The sequence below is a fragment of the Microtus oregoni genome, unplaced genomic scaffold (assembly GCF_018167655.1).
Source record: "Microtus oregoni isolate MIOR12 unplaced genomic scaffold, Mior012 000006F_ref0000085, whole genome shotgun sequence".
Taxonomy (NCBI): domain Eukaryota; kingdom Metazoa; phylum Chordata; class Mammalia; order Rodentia; family Cricetidae; genus Microtus; species Microtus oregoni.
The window spans coordinates 57324553-57351435 of record NW_024543065.1 but is presented as its reverse complement, the minus strand read 5'-3'; the positions used below and the strand labels follow the sequence as shown (position 1 = coordinate 57351435).

The 26883-nt window shown below is 50.3% G+C and overlaps 1 protein-coding gene across 3 annotated transcripts in view; it reads left to right on the top strand.

Moving 5' to 3' along the window:
- Sipa1l3 (signal induced proliferation associated 1 like 3) overlaps window positions 1-26883 on the top strand; it is a 206208-nt gene that overhangs the window by 128985 nt on the left and 50340 nt on the right. For all 3 annotated transcript variants that reach the window (XM_041653354.1, XM_041653355.1, XM_041653357.1), the window contains exons 5-12: window positions 1853-2041; window positions 2616-2790; window positions 3923-4026; window positions 7003-7160; window positions 13732-14308; window positions 20039-20313; window positions 23856-24107; window positions 25528-25665. In XM_041653354.1, the coding sequence (XP_041509288.1) occupies window positions 1853-2041; window positions 2616-2790; window positions 3923-4026; window positions 7003-7160; window positions 13732-14308; window positions 20039-20313; window positions 23856-24107; window positions 25528-25665 (1868 nt within the window). The remainder of the gene's footprint in view (window positions 1-1852; window positions 2042-2615; window positions 2791-3922; window positions 4027-7002; window positions 7161-13731; window positions 14309-20038; window positions 20314-23855; window positions 24108-25527; window positions 25666-26883) is intronic.

Here is a 26883-nt window from a genome sequence, read left to right as displayed (position 1 = left end):
AGAGAGAAGCAGAGCGTGGTGGTACATGTCTGTACTCTCAGCATTCAAGAAGGAGAAGCAGGAATCAGGAATTTGAGGCCAGCCTGGGTCAAATGAGATCTTGACTCAAAAGGAGAGGGGAAGAAGCCAGATAAAAGAAGAATAGTGACTGTCAGCTGGGCACATGGCTCTGAATTATAGCGTTTGCCTATTCAGCCATGATTCCAGTCCCAAACACACTCCTGACAAAATAATAATAATAACAATAATGAAAGATAATGAAATAATGAAAGTAGGCGGGAATAAACTGGTCCTGGAAGTCTGAATATCCACGTCTTGAATTGGGTGGCACGTGACCAGGTGTTAGCCTTTTGCATGTATTGTAACAGTTACATGTGTGTAGACGAGATGGCAATTTATTTTTCCAAAGAGAAGTAGCTTGAAGCATCTTGGTGGTCACAATACTCATAAGACTGAGACAGGTGGATCTCTGTAGTTCTATATCAGCCTAGGTTACATAGCGAGACCCTGTCTCAAAAAATACAGCTCTCAGGAGACTGAGGGAGGTGGATCTCTAAGTTGGGGGCAAGCCTGATCTACAGAGTGAGTTCCAGGACAGCCAGGGCTACATGGAGAAACCTTGTCTTGAAACTGGGAGGCAGGCGCATCAGGACTCAGTTCAGAGGGCCCACGTTTACACTGATGTCCCCAGTAAGAGGACATGGCCAGTAAAAAGTCCTGACCAGACAGGAGTCTCACATTTCTCTGCCTGAAACTGGTCACACAGTCAGCTGTAGGAGAAGCCTGGGAAGTGGTGACATCTGAGGAAGAGGGCTGAGGTGGCCTCTAAGGCAGAGCACAGCCAGCTAAGAGGGTTGAACGTGTGCGCATTCCCATGCTCACGCACAGAGACACATGTACATGCACGGGTGTGCGTCCAGCCCCCCCGGGACCAAATCAGAGTGCCTGGTGATGGTGCTTCTCATGAAGCTGGTTGAACAGCCAGAGCCACAATTCAAGACCCAGGCTGGCACCAGCATCCTAGACCAGCAGGTCTCAGATGTGATACATGCATGCCTACAATGACCGAGAGCCCCTTCTTTGCGGAGCTTCTTTTGTTCTTCTGGGGTTCGGCTTCCTGACTTACTCCCCTCCCCACCACCCACCTGTTCAGTTCTCCAGGGTCTTTGCTTGGTCTCTGCAGCTGGATAGATTGGCACACAGGAAACAGCTGCCAGTGTGTGTGCTGAAGAAAAGGGGATATGTCATCTCCCAGCCTCCCCTACACTCACAAGTGCCTGTTTTTGTCCCATGGAAGAGAAGGTTGAAGCTCAGGATCACAGGAAGGAGACAGCAAGTCTGAGTCTTTGCTCACACTCTGTATTCTCTCTTCAAACTGTTAAGATCCTTCTCATCCATCCCGTTTGGGCGGAGGGGGTGGCTCTAGGTTTTAGGGTTTTGTTTTGTTCTGGTTTTTTAAGACAAGGTCTCATGTAGGGAAGCTAACCTTTGACTCTGTGGCCAAGGATGATCTTAACTTCATATCTCTTGTCTCCACATCCCAAAAGCTAGGATTACAGCCCACCACACCCAGCCCTGGTTTTTGAGGGTTTCTTTGAAGGGGGTGTTGTTTGTTTGTTTGTTTGGTTGGTTGGTTGGTTGGTTGGTTTGGTTGGAGACAGAGTCACTGTGTATCCCAGGTTACCCTCAGCATCAAAATCATCCAACCTTGATCTTCATAGTGCCTAGGATTACAGAAGTACACCACCTCGCTGAGCCACACCTATTCGTGAAGATGGGACCCTTCATGTGCTGTAGCCCCCTCAAAGCTTGAGACAGCCCTGACCATGCCTTCTCTCTCTCCTTTGAACAGCTCATCACGCTTCGAGGCTCCATTCTAGAGGACGCCACACCTACAGCCACCAAGCACGGGACAGGACGGGGCCTGCCCCTGAAGGACGCGCTGGAATATGTCATCCCAGAGCTCAACATCCATTGCTTGCGACTGGCTCTCAACACTCCCAAAGTCACCGAGCAGCTGCTAAAGCTCGATGAGCAAGGGGTGAGCCCAGCCTTCGACCTGAGTCCTGCAACCCTTCCTGTCTCCATCTCTGCTCTTATTTTAGAAGTAACAAACTCCCTTAAGCTAGACGGAGCAACAGGAGGGAGCTATCTGCACACTGTAAGGTTACCAAGAGCAGTGTCATAGAAACAGCCTGGGAATGAGATTGACACCTCAAGGTTTAGATGAGAGAGGAAGTGGGAGCGTGTGCCAGCGCGCGAACACAAGCCCACTCCCTGCCATCTGGCCCTTCCATAGCCCCTGTCATTGCTTTTGGACTTCCAGACATGTCCAGACCCCAAGTAGCTGAGGTTTAGCTTTGGCATAATCTTAGTCTATGCCCAGTTGCCATCTATAGGAAGCCGGCCCCAGCTCCCTGTTCTGCCTTAAGAACATTGTATACTCACGCAGCCATGGAGAGGCAGATGACAGAGTGTCCCTATGGGACAAGTTCCACGTTGGTTCCTTCCCTACTGACTGTGGCTTGAGTTACCAAGTGGTCCCAGCACCCCAGGACTCTTCTTGTCCCTTTCCCTCAACCTCCTCGGACCACTCTGCTCTTCTGCCTCTGCAGCTGTGCCGCAAGCACAAGGTGGGCATCCTGTATTGCAAGGCCGGCCAGAGCTCAGAGGAGGAGATGTACAACAACGAGGAGGCTGGCCCTGCCTTTGAGGAGTTCCTGGATCTCCTGGGCGAGAAGGTCTGTCTGAAGGGCTTCACCAAGTACGCTGCCCAGCTGGATGTCAAGAGTAAGTGGCAGGCACATCTCTGAGTTCCAGGACAGCCAGGGCTGTTACACAGAGAAACACTGTCTCAGTTAAAAAAAGAGTTAAGTGGCATGGGACAGGCTTTTAAGCCCACCCAGCTCTTAGAAGGCAGAAACAGGTAGATACCCATGAGTTTGAGGTCATTCTGGTCTACATAGTAAATTCTAGGCCAGCTGAAGCTACAAATAGCAAGACCTTGTCCCAAAAGATTAGATAGATAGATAGATAGACAGACAGACAGACAGATAGATGATAGATAGATAGATAGATAGATAGATGGATGGATGGATAGACAGATAGATGATAGATAGATAGATAGATAGATAGACAGATAGATGATAGATAGATGGATAGATAGATAGATGATAGATAGATAGATAGATAGATAGATAGATAGATAGGGGCAGAGGAAGGCATCAGGTATGAATGGAACATTTCCCTAGATTCCACCTTCAGTGCCACCAAAAAGACTTTAGGAGGAACCACTGAGGTGTCAAGGAGCCACCACTTCTTGTCTGCCTGACCAGCAGAAGCTCAAAGGTCTGGTGGTGCCAGGACGAGGGTGCCCCCACTTGAGAAAACAGTCATCCCTCGTGTCTGACTCAGCAGCTGCATTCATAGCCCTGTGCTCTGCACACGGCCATGAGCGCCTGGAGGACCCCGGGAGCTCCACAGGACTGTGCGATATTTGCAGAGCAGGGACACGGGTAAGGGCCGCCTGTCACACATAGTAATAAGTCTCAGGAGACCGTGTCCTGAGGATGCTTTTTATGTACCACGTATTTTAAGAACATGGCTGTATACTGAGGGTTTGTTTGTGTATAGTAACTCTAAAGACATGCAGGTGTGGCAGTACATGCTGTAATCCAGCACTTGGGAAGCTAAGTCAGGAAGACTGAATTAGAGGCCAGCCATAGCTAGATTTAGTCTTTTTTTAAAAACGAAAAAATAGTAATTATATCATGGGTGATTTCCTTATGTCTTTCATTTTTAAAGAGTAGATGTAAGTAAAAGCATCCAGTTAAAAGCTAGCATGAGCATGATGGCCTGCGGAATAGGGCAGAAACCCGGGGGCTTAGGGACTGTGCTACACTAACTAGTGTTTCTATCCCAGCGGACTCAACGGGGACCCACTCTCTGTACACGACATACCAGGACTACGAGATCATGTTCCACGTCTCCACCCTGCTCCCTTACACCCCCAACAACCGGCAGCAGGTCAGTGGTCCCCAGCTGGGGCAAAGTTAGTCTCAAAGCATTCACCCTCCTTATGACTGGTGGCCATCTGCCAACCTATCTGCCCAGTGACGGCTCTCCTGGCACATTGGTCCTGTGAATTTGATGGAGGTCTTGGACCCTCAGTACCCTGGTCGTTTCCCTAGGCGTTCTAGACAAAGCCCAATGTGATTTGATGCCTGTCTGGTACCACATCTTCCTACTGGTCCTTGGCCACCCTGCTTTCCATCTCCCTCAGGGTCTCTTGAGTCATCACCAGTTTTATGAATGAGAAGAGTAAATGAATCAACAGAATTTGACCATAAACTCAAGCCAAATCGGCATCAGCAAAGCAAAAGATGGGGTTATGTAACCCGGGGGTCTAGGAGAGGACTGGTTTTAGGTCTGGCTGGATCCAGAGGTTCGAGCAGTCTCGAGAGTCCTCACCCCCATTGTTCTCTCTAGTGACTTCATTCATAGGTCTTTTTAGCCATGGCGGAGATGCTACCACAGTCCGTGCACCCCCAACCTTCCCATCACTCCAGAGGAAAGAGAGTGGGCCTGGTGTAGAGAGGCCCGTGAGCCAAGCCTGACATATGTCTCCATCCTGGAAAGGGATGTTCAGGGGCCAGGGGTTAGGGGTCAGGGAGGTGATGTCCCAGAGGGGTGATATGAGTTCCAAGAAGTAAAGGGTGGGTGCTGAAAGATAAGGAGGCTGCAGGCGTGACCAGCTCCCTCTCTTGCGCATGCCAAGCCCACTGAGCCCATTCAATATCTCTTTTTATTTTCTAGTGGGCAGGGAACCCAGGTTGCTAAGAGTTTAGAAAATAGGTTGTTATGGGGTTTGTGTGCCTGTTTTCTTCTTGTCAGTACAAATCACACTGTAGATTCTGTAGGTTGAAACTAGTCAAACGCAAGCCATTTCCTAAGGATACCCTGATAACATGCTCCCAAAAGCACTGGCATCAGGAGGAAACATAAATGTGAGTTCTTTGCCCCTTATTAGCTTTGTGACCCCAGGAAGGTGGTGGTACCTCTCTGAGCTGCAGGTCCTTCCTCCACACAGTGACAGTATGGTCCTGGGTATTGGGAAAGGTGTTTGCTTCCATGCATGGGTCCTGAGCATGAGGCAGGACCTGTAGGAAGCAGGGGCCTGGTGTCAAAACCAGAAGCAGTTGGGATCCCACTGTCTGTCTGCCTTCATCCCTGTGTGACAGAAGACAGGTCACTCCTAACTTCTCTGAGCCAAGCCTTCCCATCTTATGAAAAACAACCACATGAGTTATTGCCACTGAGGGTTTTGGGAAGGTTCAGTGAGGTCATTAATTTTAAGATGTCACTGGGAGGTGAGCCTCATGAGAGGTTAGCCACAGGAAGAAAGTCTTGGATTTAGCAACTTCATTCATGCAGTTCAGACACAGAAAAAACTAATAGAAAACTAATAGACCTGGAGATGGGTCAGTGCTGAAGAGCCCTGGCTGCACTCCCAAAGGACCCAGGTTCGATTCCCAGCATCTACAATTTACAACTCTCTGTAACTCCAGTCCCAGGAGATCTGACACCCTCCTCTGGCCTCTGAGTCGCTAACATGTATATGGTACACAGACGTATTTGCAGGCAAACACCCAATAACATAAAAATACAAAATATAAAGATTATCCAGGCATGGTGGCACATGCCTTCTGCCTTTAATCCTAGCACTAGAGAGCAGAGTCAGGAGGATCTCTGTGAGTTCCAGGCTGACCTGATTTACCTAAGGACTTACAGGACAGCCAGAGCTAAATGGAAGACCCTGTCTGAAAATAAACAAAAAAGAACTAACAGGGGCTGGAGAGATGGCTCAGAGGTTAAGAGCATTGCCTGCTCTTCCAAAGGTCCTGAGTTCAATTCCCAGCAACCACATGGTGGCTCACAACCATCTGTAATGCCCTCTTCTGGCCATACACACACACAGAATATTGTATACATAATAAATAAATAAATTTAAAAAAAATGTTAAAAAAAAAAAAAGAACTAACAGGCTGGATAAAGTGGTTCAGGCAGGCGACTGCCTGTTCAGCGGTTTAAGGCCAGTCCGAGCAATTTGGGAAATAAATAATTGAATACAAAACAAAAATCAGGCATGGTGGCCAACTCCCTTTGTGAAGCAGGAAGACCATCCTTGACTGAGTATTCAGTTGAAGTCCTAGCCTGGGCTGCTTGAGACCTGTCTCCCACCTTCCAAAAAAGGGGTAGAGTGTGATCTTGGCAAATAAACAAGACACTGTGAAGACACCCATTCCGGTTTCCCTTGGAGATGGAGGCAGGGACAAGAGGGTGTGGCTCCTTGGGCCATCTGAGAGCCACCTGGAATTGGCCCTGCCTGTGTATTCTGCTGAGACTCTGCCATTGTCCATGTGGCCCGAGCAGATCAAAGGCTCCATTCTGAATCCTCCCACAGTCAGATTTGCCAAGCACTAACCAAAACAATGTCCCATCTTCTTGTCACTGACAACTTGAACGGGAAGACAGATGAGGGACAGGAGACGGAGGGCCTCGGTACAGAATGTGGCCATAGATATCGGGTGGGGAGCACAAGAAAGCAGGGGCAGGGTAGGCCTCGGAGAGTTGCTGTAGATGACAGAAATCTCAAAAAATCCTGAGGAGTTGACAAAGGAGGCCACCTGGGGCTCTGGGGTAGCAGGGACAGCCGTTCCTACTGCTTGTGAGAGGAAGGCTTTTCTGGAATGTTTGAAGACAAACCAGGCCGATGGGAGGGGGAAGCAGGCAATGTCAGAGGCTGGGGCCCACATGTGGGGGCTCCTTGACTTTGTTCACCTCCCTGAGTAAGAAGGAGCCAGAACGGCTCTGAGCAGCTAAGGACAAGACCTGGCTCCCATGCTCACAGGCGCCCTCTGGTGGGAGTGGGCATGGGGAGCCACCAAGGCCGTCTGGGTAGGAGTCTTAAAGCTCATCTTACCTCCTCCCCTCTGCTTCCAGCTACTGAGGAAGAGGCACATAGGGAATGACATCGTGACGATCATCTTCCAGGAACCAGGCGCGTTACCTTTCACCCCTAAGAACATCCGCTCGCACTTCCAGCACGTCTTCATCATCGTCCGAGTCCATAACCCCTGCACTGAGAATGTCTGCTATAGGTATGGCCACCAGTGTCCTGTCCCATGCACAGCCAGGCCCGAGAGGCTGGGGAGGATGTGCCCCATCACAAATCCCACCTCACCTCACTTCCTGGCTCCCTGGTTCCCTTCAGGGCCTATATTTCTTGGAGGTTTCTGTTTGTAAATGATGGAGACCCCACCTCGGTCATCCACAGGAAGCTGCACTTGTGTGTTTGCTCTCGAGCACGTCACGGGAAGGCACAGCGTATACCATGGTCCTGGAAGGTTCTGGAAGCCTCAGTCTATCATCCTTCCTGCTGTAGAGTGGAAAGGTTCCATTGGGCTGGGGTGTAGTTCAGTTCGTAGAGAGTTTGCCTAGCATGCACGGACATGAAAATAGAGCTTGACCTGTAGCACTACATGAACCAAGCAAAGTGGTGTGTTCCCTAAATCCCAGTGCTCAGTAGGGCGGAGGAGGCAGGAGTTAAAGGCCGTCCTCTGCCTAGACTCAAAACGAGGGACAGGGAAAAAGAAGCACGCACACTGCTGAGCCTTGTACAGTCGCTCTGTGGAGGCCCCAAAGGCCTGGCACCTGTGCGTAAGAACAGAGGCACAAGAGCAGATCTGGGAGAAGCTGGGCGGTAGCTCCCTGGGACCCCCTGTATCTGTGGCCCTGCTCGTAAGATAAGCTTGAGAAGTGGGTTTGGGAAGGAAACAAAGTCTCACTATATAAGCCCAGGCATTCTTCAGACTCATAATCTTTCTGCCTCAACCCCTGAATATTGGGGTGACAGGCATGTTGAGTTGAGTTGTGGTTTACACAAAGTCATATAACCCAGGTCCCAAGCCTGTTCTGTGCCCTCTCTAACATCAGGGCTTCCCCAGTTTAGTGGCTGTCCAGAAAGACAGAAGGAAAGCCACCCCTGGAGACTAGGAACAGGATAGAGATGTATCCTTGAGACACCCACCCTGGCCATCCAGGCCCGGCCATCAGCTTGTCCCTGCAGATACGGACTGGAGCAGGTGTACTGTTTGCCATTGCTTGAATATGCTATAAAATCCAAACAAGAGCATGTAGCTGCGTCAAACCCCCGCACAGCCAGCCTCACAGGCAACGCACATGCTGCTTCTGTGTCTCGATTCCATGTAGTCCTACATGTTTTGGTACAAGTGCCAGCTGCCTGGAGCCTCTGCTGTGTAGCCTGGAGGCGTCCACTCAAGCAGTCCTCAAGGCCTTCGCATACCAGAACACCGGCACGCTTTTTCCTTCCTATAACTGCCAGACATTCCATTGTGTGGCTGGGTGAGTTTCCCGCCAGTATGCAGCTGTCTAGGAAACGACTGCAGTGGGTGTGGGAGGCGAGGACCCCTCTGTGTGCGTTGGTGGAGCGAGCAGTGTTGATGAGTTTGATTTAAGCATGCAGCTGTAGCCCATGTGAACTGCTGTGCTGGATGCGTTGCTCGGTGGCTTCCGGGGACCAGCACTGTCCGTCATTCCCCTGGCCCAAGGAGTGTCCGACAGCAGCTGTAGGATGCTAGCTGGTACCTTAGACTCTGTGGACTGAGATCACTGATATGAGTCCGGGGCTTAACAGTTTGCTATTTCTCAGCACCTGAAAGGTAGCCCCGGTGACAGAAGACAGGTGTTCACACATGTCTGGGAAGAGGAAGCAGGCTGCTTGTGCCTCAGAGGTGGGCGGGAGGGTCGGGTAGCCCTTCTCCCCTTCCTCCTCACTCCTTAGTTGGTTGGGGAATGACACAGGATGGGGGAATCAAATGCAGGGCCTTGTACACGCTAGGCAAGCACTTTACCACTAACGTGTTTTCTTTGTTTTATTTTTGGGGCTTGTTTTGTGTTTGTTTCGGTTTTGGTAGGGTTTTTTTCCTCTTTTTTTCTTCTTTTTTTTTTTGTTTTTTTTGGGGGGGGTTGTTTTGTTGTTTTGGTTTTGTTTTGTTTTTTTTGAGACAGGGTTTCTCTGTAGCTTTGGGGCCTCTCCCAGAACTAGCTCTTGTAGACCAGGCTGGCCTCGAACTCACAGAGATCTGCCTGCCTCTATGACCCAAGTGCTGGGATTAAAGACGTTCATCGCCACCACCTGGCATTGTTTTGTATTGTTTTTGAGAGAGTTTCACATAATCCATGCTGGTCTCAAACATGCTATATAGCTCAAACCCATAGTGATTCACCTGCCTCAGCTTCCCAAGTACTGGGATTATAAACATGAGCCATCATGTCCAACTTAATATGTCAAAGCTCCGTAACTCAAAATTTCCTCAGGGCTTGGGGCACAGTGAGTTGGTTGTTTTGGTGTGCATGTGTTTGTGTGTCTTCTGGCAGTACTGGGGATTGGACATAGGGCCTCACTCATGCTAGGCAAGTGTTTTACCAATGTACCCAGCCAGGCCTTGGCTCTTCTGAGACAGCTTTGCTAGATAGCTCAGGCTAGCCTGCAACTCAACTACCTAGCCCAAGCTGGCCTCAGACGTGTGCTCCTCCTGCTTCAGCTGCCTGAGTGCCGGGATTCTAGGGGTACGCCACTCTGCTCAGTGCCCTTCCTCCTCTCTGTGCCTTCCTCTTCTGCCTTGTAGTCCCAGGAGCCTGCCCCCACCTTCCACTCCTCCAGGCAAGCTCAGGCTTGGTCTCCAGGGTGACTTCTTCCTGATGCACAGCCCTTTCCTGTTTTTTACAATTTAATTTAAAAAGACTTTTATTATGCAATATTTTAAACATTCTGAAAAGTGCAGAAAATAATGGAACAGACACCCATGTGCCCACCAGCAGATTTAGCAGATGTTAGCATTTTGCCTTCCTTGCTTCAGTGTTCCCTCTTTTCTTTATTTTTAAAGAAAGAAAATGTTAGAGATACGACCACAGCTGTCCCTTACCAACTCCAAGGTCCCCACTCTATGGGGAGATGAAAAATCTCGAGGCCAGCCTGCCCTGCCCTCCCACCTGGCCCCACTGAATTTCGTGTCCATGCGTGCACGCCTGTATACATGGGCATCGTGTAACCCAGGCTGACCTCAAACTCTGTGTGTACAGAAATGCCCTTGGACTCCTGATTCTTTTCCCTCCACCTTCCAAGTGCAGGGATTACAGTCATGTGCCACCATGCCAGGCTACCCTATCAGAGGACCTTAAAAGGCTGACAGTACAAATGTCCTATCCCACACACCATGGGCACTGACGAAACAGTTGTTAAGTTAGTAACTGCACATGTTCTAGGTTCGCCTACTGCGCACTAGGGAACAGGGGCCTGGTGGCCACACGTCTAGTTGTGCAATGTGTTCTCATCTTTTGCCATTTCTTCCTGGCCGCCGGCATCTTCCCTGAGCCTGGGCTTGTAAACAAGTCCAGCCCCACCAGCTAGAAGTGAGGGACCAGAACTTTCAGCAGCTACAATTTCATGACTTGAAATCATGAGTCAGGACCATGAGGAAAGCCAGTCTGTCGCCACACAGTTGCATGCCGAGGGGAATTGCAAGGCTCTTCTTCGTGTATCAGCTGCTCCATTAGAGCTGCGGCAGCCACCCTGGTGACCTGGCTGGCGCACCGGCACTGCCCTTCATGCTCACACCCTGCTTATTGGTAGAATCATTTTCTTCTCCCTGGGGCTGGAGAATCGGTTGAGCCAGCGTGGTAAGTGTGTGGTCCCCCTACATGGGAAGGGACACTGTACAGAGAATGACAGAGATGGAAAGCAGGAGTCAGGGTAATCTCTGGGACCGCTGCTCTTGCTCAGTGCCACATGATCAGCCACAGTGATCTTCGTAGGCGCACCTCTTTCTGCCAGGGACCCAGCAAAAGGCAGAAGCCACTGCTGCCAACTCCCCACCAAGGACTTAGCAGAAGGCTGATGACTACTCAGAGTACGGATGGCTCGGGACTGGTGGGAAATGAAGCATCCAAACCAGGAACAGCACGGAGCCTGCACTGCCCACCCCAGGCTTGACACACGTTTCTAGAAGCTGGTGCGAGTTGTGGCGCTGGGACAGGGCCTCCTAGCAAGAGCAGTGGATGGGAATGAGGCCCCGAGAGCCAAAAGCCCTCAGCCCTTGCCACTATCATGGCCTGGCAGGGAAGGAGAGAAGAAAAGCGAATATAGTTGTACGCTACTGAACAGCTGGGACACTCCAGAAATATGAGCCTGGTGGATTTCGCCATTGCTCAGGCACTGTGGGGTGTGCTCTCACCCTGATGTTAATAGACAATACAAATGAGGAGTGACCAGGCTAGGCGGCCTCTCCTCACACCAGTGCCTCCCATTGGCCAAGCTCACTTGGAAGCCTGAGCTTGTGGGACCCAGGTGCAGAGGCCTTCCTCTTATGGGGATGGGCAGTGTGTGACACGCCCTGGGGACTTTCCCAGCCTCCTACTCCCTGCTACTGGGCTCTGACCCTGGACTTGTCTCCTGCATGAACCCTTTCCCATTGGGCTGCCCCACATGCTGCTCCTTCTGTCTGGGACGTCCCTGTCATCGTGTCCTCCCTCGCCCACCAGACTCCCCACCCGGTTCACCCCTCGCCACCTCCCATCCTGAAATCTCAGCTGTCACTTTCTCAGAGAGTCTCCTGTCTGACACTTCTCCGTCTTCGTCAGTGTCTGTTCATTTGTATGTTTGGTCAGCAGCTGGAAGACAGGAAGCACTGTATCCGCAAAGCCAAGAGGGCCATGCAGGAAGCCCTTGTCAAACAGATGGATGAATGTTATACCATCTCCCTGTCAGGACAGGAGGGTGCCCTAGAGGTCGGCCAAATGCCAGCAAGCATTGTACTGTGTTTGGGTTGCGTAGCGTATTGTTTAATCTGTAGTCTACTTATTTATTTTATGTATTCTTTTGAGAAAGGTCTCGTGAATCCCAGACTGGCCTCAGACTTGCTATAAAACTGAGGATGACCTTGAATTCCTGATCCTCCTCCCTATACTTCCTGAGTTTAGGGATTTTAGGAATGTGCCACCACACTAGCTCCAGATTTTCAAAATAATCTTTGTTGAGATTATTTGCAAAGTATATTGGTGTCAAGTGTTTAACAGAACTAAATTCCACACCTTCGCTCCGCATCCAGCCAGATAGTCCTCCATTGATAGTGTGCAACAAGTTAGCATAGAACTGCAGCTTTGTGGGGCTGGAGAGATGGCTCAGTGGTTAAGAGCTTGCCTGCTCTTCCAAAGGTCCTGAGTTCAATTCCCGGCAACCACATGGTGGCTCACAACCATCTGTAATGAGGTCTGGTGCCCTCTTCTGGCCTGCAGACATGCACACAGACAGAATATTGTATACATAATAAATAAATATTACAAAAAAAAAAAAAAGAACTGCAGCCTGCAGCTTTGTAAAGAGTCAGCTAGAGTCCAAGCCTGCACCAGTTGTTTTTCCCTCCTGGAACCTATCCATCCCATTGCAGCAAGAGTATCAAAGTATAGGTCCCTTGCCAGGCAGTGGTGGCACACGCCTTTAGTCCGAGCACTCAGGAAGCAGAGGCAGGAGGATCTCTGAGTTTGAGGCCAGGACAGCCAGGGCTACATAGAGAAGCCCTGTCTCAAAACAGTTATAGGTCCCTCCACCGCTTCCTACACTCACATACAGTCCAAGCCCTCACTCAAAAGGCATTGACAGCCGGGCTGTGGTGGCGCACACCTTTAATCCCAGCACTTGGGAGGCGAGGGAGACAGATCTCTGTGAGTTTGAGACCAGCCTGGTCTACAAGAGCTACTTCCAGGGCATCCAGGGCTGTTACACAGAGAAACCATGTCTCAAACACACACACACACACACACACACACAAAAGCATTGGCCAAATCAAATCATGGTCAGGCTGCAGAAAGGGCAATACGCTTGTATCTGACTATGACAGTAGAGAGAAAGAAAGTTGTTCATTTGATTTTCCCCCAAACTGTAATCTAACACTTAGTTTATATAAAACAAGACTAAATGAAATCAGGACCAGGAGCAGTGGCCCAGGAGCAGTGGCTGTGATCCCAGCACTTGGGAAGTTAAGATGTCTTGAGTTCAGGGTCAAGCTAGGCTTCCTATTGAGACTCTCAGAAAAGCAAGAATGGCTGAGGATACAGCTCAGTGGTAAATCACTTGTTCAGCATGTGTAAGCCCTGAGTCTGACCCCCGGCACCGTGTGTGTGTGTGTGTGTGTATAGGGAATATATATATATGTATATAGAATATGTTATATATGTACATATAATCTAAGACTTTTTCTTCAAGTTTTCATTCACAGAAGAGAAACTCTAGGGCCAGGGTATGGCTCAGTAGTCAAGTATTTGCCCAGCTACTCAGGGTTCCATTCCCAGTATGACAGACAGGAGAGAGGGAGAGACCTTAGTTTTGATTTTGTTTTCTTTCTAGAGAGAGTCCTGTTTGTTAGAGACAGAGTCTTTCTTGTTTTGTTTTCCAAGACAGGGTTTCCCTGTACATGTCCTGTAACTCATAGACCAGGCCGGCATGCCCGGCTTGCCATCACTCTAACTAGAGACAGAATCTTCAGTAGCCCAGGCTGACCTTGAACTCCTGATCCTCCTTCTTCCACCTTTCAAGTTCTGGGGTTTTAAGGCGTTGTGTTTTTCCCAAATCTAAATGGTTTCTCCCTCCTTTAGCATGGCTGTGACCCGATCCAAAGACGCTCCTCCTTTTGGCCCCCCTATCCCTAATGGAACCACGTTCCGAAAGTCTGATGTCTTCAGAGACTTTTTGCTGGCCAAGGTAATTAATGCTGAGAACGCTGCGCACAAATCTGACAAATTCCATACGATGGCCACCAGAACCCGCCAGGAGTACCTGAAGGACCTGGCTGAAAGCTGTGTCTCCAACACCCCAATTGACTCCTCCGGCAAGTTCACCCTCATCTCCCTGACCTCCAAGAAGAAAGAGAAGACGAAGGCCAGGGCAGGAGCGGAGCAGCACAGCGCTGGGGCCATTGCCTGGCGCGTGGCAGCGCAGGACTACGCCCAGGGCGTGGAGATCGACTGCATCTTGGGGATTTCCAATGAGTTTGTGGTGCTCCTGGACCTGCGCACCAAGGAGGTGGTGTTCAACTGCTACTGTGGGGATGTCATTGGCTGGACCCCAGACTCCTCCACGCTGAAAATCTTCTATGGCCGGGGGGACCACATCTTCCTGCAGGCTGCAGAGGGCTCTGTGGAGGACATCAGGGACATTGTCCAGAGGCTGAAGGTGAGAAAGAGGGCCCAGCAGAAGGTTCCAGAGTATTATAGTACTCTTCCTGGCCCAGGCAGCTAGTCATAACAAATATCGACCCTAAGAATAAGAACTGACAGAGTCTCTCTCTCTCTCTCTCTCTCTCTCTCTCTCTCTCTCACTCTCTCATGCACACACACACGCGTGCACACGTGCGCACACACATGTGGAGTCTGGTCTGATGAGTCCTTCAACCCACATTGCTCCTGGAGAAGATATGGGCCAGGAATCTGTGGTTGCCCATTCCTTCACCTTGAAAGAACAAAAATAGGTGTTGATTGACCCTGAAAGTATATAGCAGATGCAAGGCAGATGCAAGTCTAAATTTACCCTAAATGTTTAAGTGCAGCTAGAGGTATGAGCTCAGTGGTAGAGCACTGTAAAGACCCTGGATTCGATTCCTAGTACCACAACTAAGATGGATTTTCTCTGGGAGAATTAAAATAGAACAAAAAGTTTCCTGGGGCCTGGAGAGATGGCCCAGAGGTTGAGAACATATACTGCTCTTGCAGAGGACCTGAATCCAATTCTAAGCATCCGTGTTAGGCAGCCCACAACTGCCTATTGACTTCAGAGGCAGCCAACATTTCTGACCTCCATGGGTACTGGGTCCCTGCACTCACATGACCATAAAACTACCCACAGACATATGCATACTTAAAAGTCAAAAATAAATTAAGGTTCTAGACCAGGTTTGTCTAATGTATGGCCCTTGAGCCTCACATAGCCCGAGATAGCTATGAATGTGGCCCACTACGTTTGTCGAGCACACTAGTGTGTCAGATATCAGAAGGCTGGATACCCCAATGTAGACCATTAATACAGAGGAGGGGCAAGGACCCATAAAAAAGTCCTGGGAAAGTACAGAGAAGGAAACAAACTTAAGTTGCATGGCTGGATTCAGCTCCAACGCGTAGCCACAGTGGCCATGAGTAGTTTAACATTCTGTGTTAAGAGACAAAGGCCTACCGTGTATTAACAATTGTATCCTGGCTGGACTCGGTGGCACGGGGTATTAGGGTGGTAGCAATGGGAAGCAGGTCTGTGCATTCGGGCCAGCCTGGTCACATAGTGAGTTCCAGCACATCCAGAGCTATAGAGCTGTAGAGAGACCCTCTCTCACACAAACAAACAAGCAGATCCTTGAGTAAGGGTTCAGTCTGGTGGTAGAGTGCTTGCCCAGCATGTTTAAGACCCTGGGTTTTGTCTCTGGCACCACACAGTGGGGTCAGGGGAAGGGCTGAGAAATCTTAGGCTCCTTCCTGGTGAACAATGCCAACTCTTGGCCCAACCGAAAGTGGTCGATTAGTGACAAGTGAATTGGTAATAACAGCCTGACGCACTGTGTTGAGAAGTGCTGAGACACCCTGAGCTCCATAGGAGGCGTGTGAGGTCAGCACTGAGATGGAAGGCTCAGACAGGATTGGTACAAACCCAGCACGCCAGAGAAAGCCACATTCCACAGCAGTTAAGAGTACGCTGTCTGCAGACCAGAGGTCTGGCTCCAGAGCCCCATTGTGGCCACCAGACACACTTAGACTCTGTAACTGTCTCAGTTCCTCTCCTGTTGCTGTGATACAATGCTGGGGCGGGGCACTAGAGTACAAAGAGTTTATCTAACTCACAGTCCGAGGTTACAGCCCATGTCAGAAACGTCACCATGACAGGAGATGAGGGACAACTGCATGCTTGCTGGTACTTAGCTCGCTCTCTGTTTTACAGTCCAGGGTCTAAGCCCAGGGAATGGTGTCACCCACAGTAGGCAGGTCTTCCCCACCCTGATTAGCTTCATCACAGCCACCCCACAGGTAAGCCAAGAGGCCCTCCTCCCAGGTGAGTCTGGATTCTGTCAAGTTGACAGTCAACAGGAAGCACCATCATAGTGACTCAGTTTCCTCTTCTGGAAACAGAAACAGTAATCATCCTGTGTCGGGACTGGGGCTGGAGCTCAGTGGGAGAGCACTGCCCAGCACACGTGAGGGCCTCAGTTTAATCTCCAGTACTTAAAGAGAATCTTCTCTAATATGCAAGTTTGGTTTCATTTTATTATGTGTATATGAAAGTTTTAGAGGTTCAGTGCCTGGCAAGCTTGCTTGACTGCTGACTATGGCCTCTCCCAGTAGCATTGTGATTGGGAGATAGCTGTGCTCACCCTTGTAGGTCTTTTCGCTCTCCATTAAATCCAGGTGGGATTGATTAGACCCCGGCTCTTGGCTTCTCGACTTCACAGTTCACGCATCTTCGTGAAACTGCCGCAGCCAGTGTTTCAGTCTCACGCTATAAAATGAGGTCTGGTCCACGGCCCTGCCATTCAGATCTCACATGAGCAGGGAAGCTGAGCAGGGCTGGGCCTAGTCAGCACTTGGGTGGGGTAAGGTGAGGTTTGAACCCTGGGGTCTCTGTCTGATCTCTTTCTGAACTCAGACTTTGGACCGGGTTGACATACAGTAGGCATTCAATAAATGCTGGCCCGTGGTTGGTTTGTTGAGCCATCATATCCTCACACTGACTCAGATGCTGAGCTCGTTTCCATCTGATAGATGAAGCTGAAGCTTAGAAAGAAACAGATACTCACGTGAGCTCATCCAGCCTGTGGGTAGCAGAATTGTGGTCTGATTCCAAGTTATTTGCACTTGACAGCTTAGGTCCGAACATGATAAGACTGATCTCTAGCTGCCTCCTCAGAATCTTCCCAGGGCTGCCCAAGGGACCCAAAGAAACTTCACACAGTCACTACAAGCTGGGTTTTCTCCCATGCCCCTGTGTTTCCTGTCTCGGTAAAGGCCAGGTCCACCCCTATGTTGAGGTCAGGGGACTTGCAATCAGCCAGGGTCCCCCTTGTTCTCATATCCACACCCCATCTGTCACTGCCACCTTCAGGCAGCCTTCAGCTGTTTTTCCCATTTCCATACCGCCTCCCTGGCGTCAGCTACCCAGGACTTGGGGAAGGGGAGTTAAGACATGCTCTCACTGTGTAGCCCAGGATAGCTCTGAAGCTGTGGTCTTCTTCTTTTGAGGGGATGCAGGGGTGGTTCAACACAGGGTTTCTCTATGTAGTCCTGGCTATCCTGGAACTCATTTGTAGAGATCCGCCTGCCTCTGCCTCCCCTGTGCTAGAATTAAAGGTGAGCACCACTAGGACCTGCTGAAGCTGTAGTCTTCTATCTCAGCTTCGGGAATACTGAGATTGCCTGCCTGTGTCTCCATGCCTGGCTGCTCCCAAATATTGCAAGAGCCTACACACATGTGTGTGCAGGGGTGTAGGGTATATATATACAACCCCCCCCCACGTGTGCGTATACACACACACGTGCAGGATGTATACATACAACTCCTCCCGCACGCGTGTGCACACACACACACACACACACATGCACAATCTCCTTTGACTCCATCTTTGTTCACTCTGATCTGCTCTCAACAGATCTGGTTGGGGATCTGGTCACCTGAGTACTGTATTCCAAACCCTCAGCTTTTACCCTGAGTGAAAGGCAGAGGCTTCTCATGGTGGAGGTCCCTCTCAGTGCCTTTCCCATGGCTCCCTGCTCTACACTCACAGGCCTGCCATTTCTTGAATGTGCTAGGCAGGAGTCCAACCTCAGGGCCTTTATACTGCCTGTCCCTTCTTACTGAAACTCTTTCTTTGGTTGTCCCTTGGCTTAGTCCCTTCCTTCCTGCAGGCCTTTGGTCACTTGTCACCTGAGGTCTCATCTCCCAGTAAGCTCGGACCATTTGCACCCACCTACCACGTGTGTCCATATTATGTTCACTGCGGTAGCTCAGCATTCAGGAGTTTCATTTGATTCTTTTTGAAATGTTACGCTTTTTATTTTTGCTTCCCTTAAAAATTTGGGGAGTTTAGATGTATTGGGTCTACAAGTATAAGGACAGTGGTCAGCTGAAGGTGGGACAAGGTGATGTTGTCCCTGTGGAGCACAAGTATGGCGCCCATCAGTGCCACAGCCCACGTGTGTCGCAGACTTTATCCGCTAGCATCCCTAGCTTGTGGGGAGGTCTGGCCTGCAGAAGTGCCTTTTAAACTGGAACTAGAGTAGTAATGAAGGATCATCGTAATGAAGAATGAAGGGGTTACCTTACTCATTAAAAAGAAAAAATACAAGACTATGATGTGGGATTCCCCTCAATGTGGTATGAATATATCTTATTACCATTGGTTAATAAAGAAGCTGCTTTGGCCTATGGCAGAGCAGAATATAGCAAGGTAGGAAATCCAAGCAGAGATAGAGGAGGAAAGAAGGCAGAGCCGGGGAAACACCATGTAGCTGCCCAAGGAGAAAGACACCAGAAACTTAACCAATAAGCCACAGCCTTGTGGTGATTTACAGATTAACAGAAATGAGTTAATTTAAGATGTAAGACCTAACTAGAAATATACCGGAGCCATTGGCCAAACAGATTCTTTATTAGCCAATGGTAATAAAACATATTCATAGCATACAGAAGGGAATCCCACAAGACTACAAAAAATAGAAGTGGAAGAGAGCCATGCAGCAAAGACACCAGCACTGCGGTCCTGCAGCCAGCAGCACCACTGCTTCCCCAGCCATGGAACCAGCGGTGCTGTACCTGTGTCTGTAGCATCAGAACCGTCCTCAGAGAGGCCAGACACCCAAGTCAAAGCTCAGCAGGGGTGTAGCTGCGGCTTTAGGAAGGCTAGAGACACTGGGAAATGGCTCCATGGGGTAGGAGCACTTGTAAAAGTATGGAGACCTGCGGTTTCATCCCCAGCATCCAACATAAAAAGCTAGGCTTGGGGGCTGGAGAGATGGCTCAGCGGTTAAGAGCACTGACTGTTCTTCCAGAGGACCTGAGTTCAATTCCCAGCAACCACATGGTGGCTCACAACCATCTGTAATGAGATCTGGCACCCTCTGGCCTGCAGGCATACATGGAGGCAGACTTTCTATACATAATAAATAAATAAATAAAATCTTTAACAACAACAACAACAAAAAAGCTAGGCTTGGCCATGTGCAATTCCAACACTAGGCGTGAGAGACAGACGACAAGTCAGTGGGGTTTTCTGGCTACTATCCTAGCTAAGAAGCAGCAAGCTCCAGGCTCAGAGAAAGACCCAGCCTCAAGAAAATAAGGCAGAAACCATGGAGGAGGGCACTTGATGTCATTCTCTGACCCGTACCTGCACGTGCCTGGACATATACGCATGCACAAATGCACACACAGACTCAGTGGTTGCCCACTTGCCTCAGATCTACCAGTAAGGAGCCGAAGGTGTCATTCAGTGTTAAGGGCATTTTCCTAGAACCCGGCAGTGAGCGGGGCTGGGGTGTGGCTCAGTGCCTAACTTACACATAACCCTAGAGTTCATACCCAGTGCCACAAAATTAATACCCTAACCAAAAGGATATGCCTGCTTGCCTCATGGCTCACTCAGCTGTCTGCCATGCGCTGGGAGGTGCAGTCCCAGAAGGCCTGAGGAAGGACGGAGGCAGGAATATTTGGAGAATAGTCTATGACTGTAATCTTCTCTGAGATACCAGCCACAGTGGCATGTGCTTATTTCCCGGGAAAACTGGGCTCTGGTGATGTGCACCATCTGAGATCCTGACAGCCCCTGGAAGGCAAGTGGGACTTGCCAGTCCATCCCAGAGGGGGCTAATCTGACCAGGGTCTTCAGAGCCTCTGACCCAGATAGCGGAGACTCATCCCACCCACTGCCCACAGGTAATGACCAACGGCTGGGAGACGGTGGATATGACCCTGCGGCGGAATGGCCTAGGGCAGCTGGGCTTCCATGTGAAGTACGACGGGACAGTGGCTGAAGTGGAGGACTATGGGTTTGCCTGGCAGGCTGGCCTCCGGCAAGGCAGCCGACTGGTGGAGATCTGCAAGGTGGCTGTGGTGACACTGAGCCACGACCAGATGATCGACCTGTTGCGCACCTCCGTCACGGTGAAGGTAGTCATCATCCCGCCTTTTGAAGACGGCACTCCCCGACGGTAAGGGCATTGCCCTGAGAGGCGGGCGGGGGGGGGGGGGGCAAGATTAGCAGCTTAGAGGTTTCCCTGTCATACTTATCTCGGGGAATCTCAGGGAAGACCTCTGGAAAGGAACTTGATAAACCTGTGGTTCTCAGCATTCTGATGCTCCAACCCTTTAATACAGTTCCTCATGTTGTAGTGACCCCCAACCATAAAATTATTTTCATTGCTAACTGCAATTTTGCTGTTAGGAATTGTAATGTAAATATCCAATATACAGGATATCTGCTATGTGACCCCTGTGAAAGGGTCGATTGAGCCCCCCAGGACTCAAACAGGTTGGGAACCACTGTGATGAGCTATTTCAGTAGCACTAATGAGAGTGGGGATAGAATAAATGAAATCCTTGTGGGAACTGGTTCTCAGTGTGCCCCTCCACAGCGTCCGTGAGTGCATAGTAGTCACATCTCCTAGAGGATGCACAGAGAGCACAAGCAGCTTGTCCCAGGACACACCGGGACGTCCACTGGGCTCCCTGCTGTACTCAAGCCCCATTTGCAGTGCTAGGCATAGAGCCGTGGAGTTTGTGTTCTACAGGAAAAGGAAGACTGTGAAGTGGCTGTACAAGGTAGGGGGTGTGTGCTTGCAGTCCAACACTTGAGAGGTAGAGGCAGGGGCGTCAGGAGTTCGAGGACAGGCTCCACCGTGTTAAGTTCACAGACAGCCCCAAACACCTGAGACCCTGACAACCAGCCTAGCTGGAAGGCCTACACGTGACAAAAGCTTCTGGCTGGTGAAGGCTGCTGCTATAGTCTGCCTATCTGTGCAGGTGACCTGGAAGGCCAGAGAGGGCATCAGGTCCCTGTAGCTGGAGTTACAGGTGTTTGTGAACCACCTGACCTCATACTGGGATCCAAACTGTAGTCTTCATGATAAGCAGCAAGTGAACCTGGCTTTCCAGGTTTAGAGAACAAAAACAAGTTCCCGCCGGGCGGTGGTGGCGCACGCCTTTAATCCCAGCACTCGGGAGGCAGAGGCAGGCGGATCTCTGTGAGTTCGAGACCAGCCTGGTCTACAAGTGCTAGTTCCAGGAGAGGCTCCAAAACCACAGAGAAACCCTGTCTCGAAAAACCAAAAAAAAAAAAAAAAAAAAAAAAAAAACAAGTTCCCTACTTGTCCGATACAGATGCCCCTCCCAGACCCCTCCCATTTCAGTCTGCAGTTGGTTTAATGCACCTCAAGCCCAAAGTGCAGAGTTCCATCAGGGCTGGGTATGGTAATGCTAACCTTTAATCCCAGCACCCAGGAGGCAGAAGAAGGTGGATCTCTGTGAGTTCAAGTCACCCTGGTCTACAGAGCAAGTTCCAAGCCAACCAAAGCTAAAGAGTGAGATTCCCCTACAAACACAGCAAAAGAAAAAAAAAAAAGAAGCAAGTATTGGGAGGACACCTGACTGTGACCCAGCACTCAAGAGGCTGGAGAAAGACGGCTGAATTTGAAGCTAGCCTCGACTATGAGAAAGACCCAGTCTCAGGAAGTGCTGGGGTGGGGCAATGAGTTGCTTTGCCTGGGTTAGAGGCCTGCCCCACAGGAGGAAATCCACGTCTTATACTATAAGCCTGGCTTGGAAGGCTGTAGGCCCCACTGGGGATGCCACTGCCAGCCATTTGCTAAATGAATGTAATGTACCTGTCGCACTGTCTGCAAGTAACCACTTCTCCCTATAGGTCATGATGCTGTCAGCGCTGGTCACAGAGGCTGCTTTATGCAGCGGTCAGGGTGACCGCAGAGAAGCTCAGGCATAAATGGGGTATCTGTGTCATCCTCTCCAAGACTCGGGGAACAGGGAAGAGGGACAGGCAGCGTTTAAGCTTGAGGGAGGGTGGAGAGTGAAATGGTGCCAAATGCGGACTCTGGGCATGGCAAGGCTAGTGTGTTTTTTTTTTTTTTTTTTTTTTTTTTTTTTTTTTTTTTTTGGCCTTAAAGCAGGATCTCACCACGTAGCCTGGAACTATATAGACCAGACTGGCCTTGAAATCGGAGATCTCCCTGCCGCTTTCCACTAGTGCTGTTTAAAGACATGTGCCACCACCACTCTGGCTCAGTTTCCAACTATTGCTAGCTATTGTATAAGAGCTCGAACAGGTTACTGAATTTCTCAGCTGTAAAACAATATGCTAGAATGGAGGGTATGGCTTAATTGGTAGTGTTCAGCTAACGTAGAAGACCCTGGGTTCAGTCCCTCTGCACACTCTAATCCCAGCACTCAGGAGGTAAAGGCCAGAGGTTCCAAAATTCAAGGTCTTCAGCTTAGTTGCTGTGTTCTCTCAGCCAGTCCCCCACCACAGGTAGCAGAGCCCTGGACTAGGTCTCCCTAGCATAGCAACGCCTGCCTGCAGAAATAGATCTTTACACTCCCCATCCCCACCCCGGGTATTCCAGAAGTGGCTCCCAGGTTGTGCTCCCTGCTCTGCTAGGAACTGCTTAGAGCCTATGACAGTCCTACCCTAGTCACTGTGTATGGTGAGAGGTGTTTCTGATTGGTTGGGTGTGGGTCACATGCTCATGCCTGGCATCCAGAAGTGGGATCCGCCTGGCTCAGAGCACACAGCAATGCTCAGGATATGTGGCCTTCCTCAACCTCTGCCAGCCTGGCCTCTCTGCTAGCTCTAGTATCTGCCAGTAGGGACAGTTGTGTCCCTTCTCTTCCCTACCTGGTCCCTGGGTGGCATCTGATCCCCAAAACAGCCATAAGGACCTGCTGAACATCAGCTCTGTCTTACAGCCCGAGAGGCACCCTGAGTAGGGCCTGGACAGGAGCATATCCTCAGGTCCCCTGCCGGCTCTGCAGCAGCCGCACCTGAGTGTCTGGAGAGGATGAGATGCTCCGAGCCTGCCTCTCAGAGCTTGGCTCTCGGGATCTGAGAGGTTGGATTTCTATAAGCTCAGGATCCCTCCCGGGCTGCGTGGTGAGCTGCGTGGCACCAGTAGCGGAGGTGCCAGCCCAGCTTGGATCCTACAGCCCCAGGCAGGATCGCCGCACCGTGGTGCATGTGCCAGCCAGACACAGGCCGCTCTGCGTCTGTTTCCAGGGTTCTGGGTTTCATAGGCTTTTTTTTTTTTTTTTTTTTTAACCACCTTGCAAAGTAGGTCACCTGCCTCTCTTCTAGCGGTATTTGAGATCCTTAGGAACAAGGCAGAGACTGTCCTTTGATTTTGAGGGTGTCGACTTTTTCCGGCCCCAGTACTGCTTGGGGGCTGGGAAGGGCCGATTCATTCATTGAAGACACTGGCTGACTAGAGGCCTGGGCCAGAGAGAAGGGGAGGGGACCAGGAAAAGCCAAGACTGGGAGGAAGAAAGAGACTCAGGTTTAGCCACTGTAGCCCTGTGTTGGGTCTGGCCTAGGATTTTCGGCCGGTTAACTTCAGGCCCTCGTTTGAAGGATGTCACACCGCCTTGAACCAGCATGGTGTGGTGGTAAACCAGCCAGTTCCCCTCAAGCAGAAGGCCTGCATGCTAGTGGGCCCAGACCCTGGAAGCAATAAACTTGTTTTTCTAGGGGGTGGCCAGAGACCTATGATATGAATACTTCAGAGCCCAAGACGGAGTCAGAAACCACCAGCTCTGGGGGCCGGCCCCCCTACCGCAGCAATGCTTCCTGGCAGTGGAGCGGGCCTGCCTCCCACAACTCTCTGCCAGCCACCAAGTGGACCACCCCTGCCACTCCCGGCCATGCCCAGTCCCTGAGCCGACTCCCGAAGCAGACGCCCATGGTCCCCTTCCGAGAGTCCCAGCCACTGCACAGCAAGAGGTAAGGACCCCCAGACACCACTACCACCTAGTGTCCCACCTGGCCACAAGCCTTCCCTCACCCTTCTCTCTCCGACCCTTGTTCTGTCTCCCCCCCCCCAGTCATTTCTCTTCTTTCTGTTTGTTTCTTTTGTTTCAGTTTTTGAGACAAGGCTTGTATGTTTAACTCTGGCTAATCTGGAACTCCCTCTGTAGACCAGGCTGGCCTTGAACTCACAGAGATCCTCCTGCCTCTGCCTCCTGAGTGCTGGGATTAAAGGCTGACACCTCATCTGGCCATTTTCCCTTCTTACCCCTCTGTTCTTCCCATTGTGTCTTCTTTCCTCTCTACTCCTGGGCAGGCCCACGGGCCCTCGGACAGGGATGGAGAGGTCTCCATATGAGGCTGGAAAAGGTCTTTTTCAAAGGCCAATAACAAAACATGTAGGACTGGCTTCTGCAGGGAAGCAGGCCAAGGGAAAAGCCCATGCAGGTAGCTGTCACAGCTGCTATCGAGCCCCTGGGCTGGTAGTCACCTCAGGGACTTGATATTAGTATTTAATACTGTTTTGTTTTATTTAGTGATACTAGGGATTGAACCTAGGTCCTTTGGCATGCTAGGCAAGTATTCTTCCACTGCATCCTCAGCTTGCTCTTTGCCTTAGTAAGAACAGGATCTTGCTATGTTGTTCAGGCTAGCCTGGAAGTGAAAAGCCTTCTGCTCCAGACTTCTGAGTATGGCCCAGCCAAGATATTCACTTGGATGCATCATATATTACAAGATAAAGCATGTTGAGAGTGTGACCCTCCATCCCTCCCCATTCTAAAAAAAAATAAATAAATAAATATAAAGAGAGAGAGAGAGGCAGGCAGATGGTGCACACCTGTAATCTCAGCAATTGGGAGGCAGAGGCAGTTGGATCTTTGTAAGTTCAATGCCAGTCTGGTCTAGGTGGTGGGTTCCAAGCCAGCCAGGACTACACAGTGAGACCCTGTAAAAGATTGTAATGAATAGGGCTGGAGAGATGGCTCAGCGGTTAAAAGCACTTGTTCTTGCAGAGGATCTGGGCTCGGTTCCCAGCACCCGCATGGTGGCTCACAGCCGTTCTAACTCCAGTTCCAAGGGATTCGATGCCCTCTGCAGGCATCAGGATACCTATGTGATGTACATATATACATGCAGGCAAAATACTCGTACACTTCATATATATATGAAGGACAGAGGAACATCTTGTCCGAGGAAAGGGCCGAGAATTGTCCCCAGTGGCCCCTGTCCTAACTGCAGAAGCTGAGCTTGGGGCCCAGAGCAAAGAAGAGGGGCTTTCCTACCTTCCCTCCGCCTCACACGAAAATCGGGATGGATAGCAGGCAGAATTTGACTGAATATGAGGGTCCTCAGGAAGGCTTCCTTACCTAACTTCCTTGCTCTTGTGCCTTTGCAGGCCTGTCAGCTTCCCAGAGACACCGTTCACAGCATCACCAGCAGGGGCCGACAGAGTCCCTCCCTACCGACAGCCTTCTGGGAGCTTCTCCACCCCAGGATCTGCCACCTACGCAAGATACAAGCCGTCTCCAGAAAGGTCAGAGTTCCCCTTGCTTTTGAAATGATGTCATCTGGTGAAGGCTGCTTCAGCTTTTTATTCCCAGGAAAGGCACCTCACCATCTTACTTGCCATGTTCTGGGGTTTATGGACCCCTGGAGGTTAGCAGATGACCACCAGGCTATCGGCAATTTCAAATTAAAATTTAGAACAAAGAAACAGAACAACAAAAAAAAATCAGAGTTAAGCTGCTCGGGCAAGACTTGTCATCGGCTCTCCTAGCAGGAGAATTTGGGTCTTGTCATCGGTTCTCCTAGCAGGAGAATTTGGGTCGCCATTTTCTGGACACCTATATCACTTTTTTGGAGCCAAACCATCCAGCATCCCATTCATCTCTCTGTAGCTCTCACTCGTCAAAACTAGGCCATCAGTATTTTCCAGGTTACATGGTCTTTCTGACTTCTCCCCCTTAAAGCCAAACCCAACCTGGCAGCTTACGCAATCTTGACAAAGTCTTCAAAGTTCTCCAAACTTTGAACAAACCCAAACTGGACCGTTTGGCATTCTAGACCCTGTGAGATCTGATCCGAACCTGTTCCTAGCTGTCTGCAGCTCTGGTATCCCAGGTCCTCCCAGCATATTGGTGATGGTCCCACCCCATGGCTGTCCTCCAGGTTTTGTTGTGAGCCTCATTCTCTCTGAATGCCTCCCACCTCTTCCCTGTAGTCTGTTCGGCCTCCCAGACTGTTACCATACCTCCTCTGGCATGGCTGACCCTTCCAGAATTCCCAGAGCCCTCAGAACACATCCTCTGTCTGTCATGATGACTGGCCAAGGCCCCTAGAATACTGCAGTCCCTTACATGCCAGCCACCAGCCCCACTGGCCGTCTCCACTTGCAGGTTAGTAGGGAGTCTGTTTCCCAGCCTTTCTCTTAGGCCACCGGCCAGCTCCCAAATCATCACACAGAAACTTATTAGTTTTGAATGCTCGGCCTAGCTCAGACTTGTTTCTGGTTAGCTCTTTTAACTTAAATTAACCTGTTCTCTTTATTTGCCTTTTGCCTTGGGGCTTTTTACCTTTCCTGTGTGTATCTTTCACTGCTTCTCTCTGGCTGGCTGGCTGGCTGGCGCCTGAGCGACTTCTTGCCCCAGGCATCTCCCTTGTTCTTCTCCTCTCGTTCTTTTTTTCCTCTCTTTTTCTTCTCCTATTTATTCTCTCTGCCTGCCAGCCCTGCCTATCCATTCTCTGCCTACCT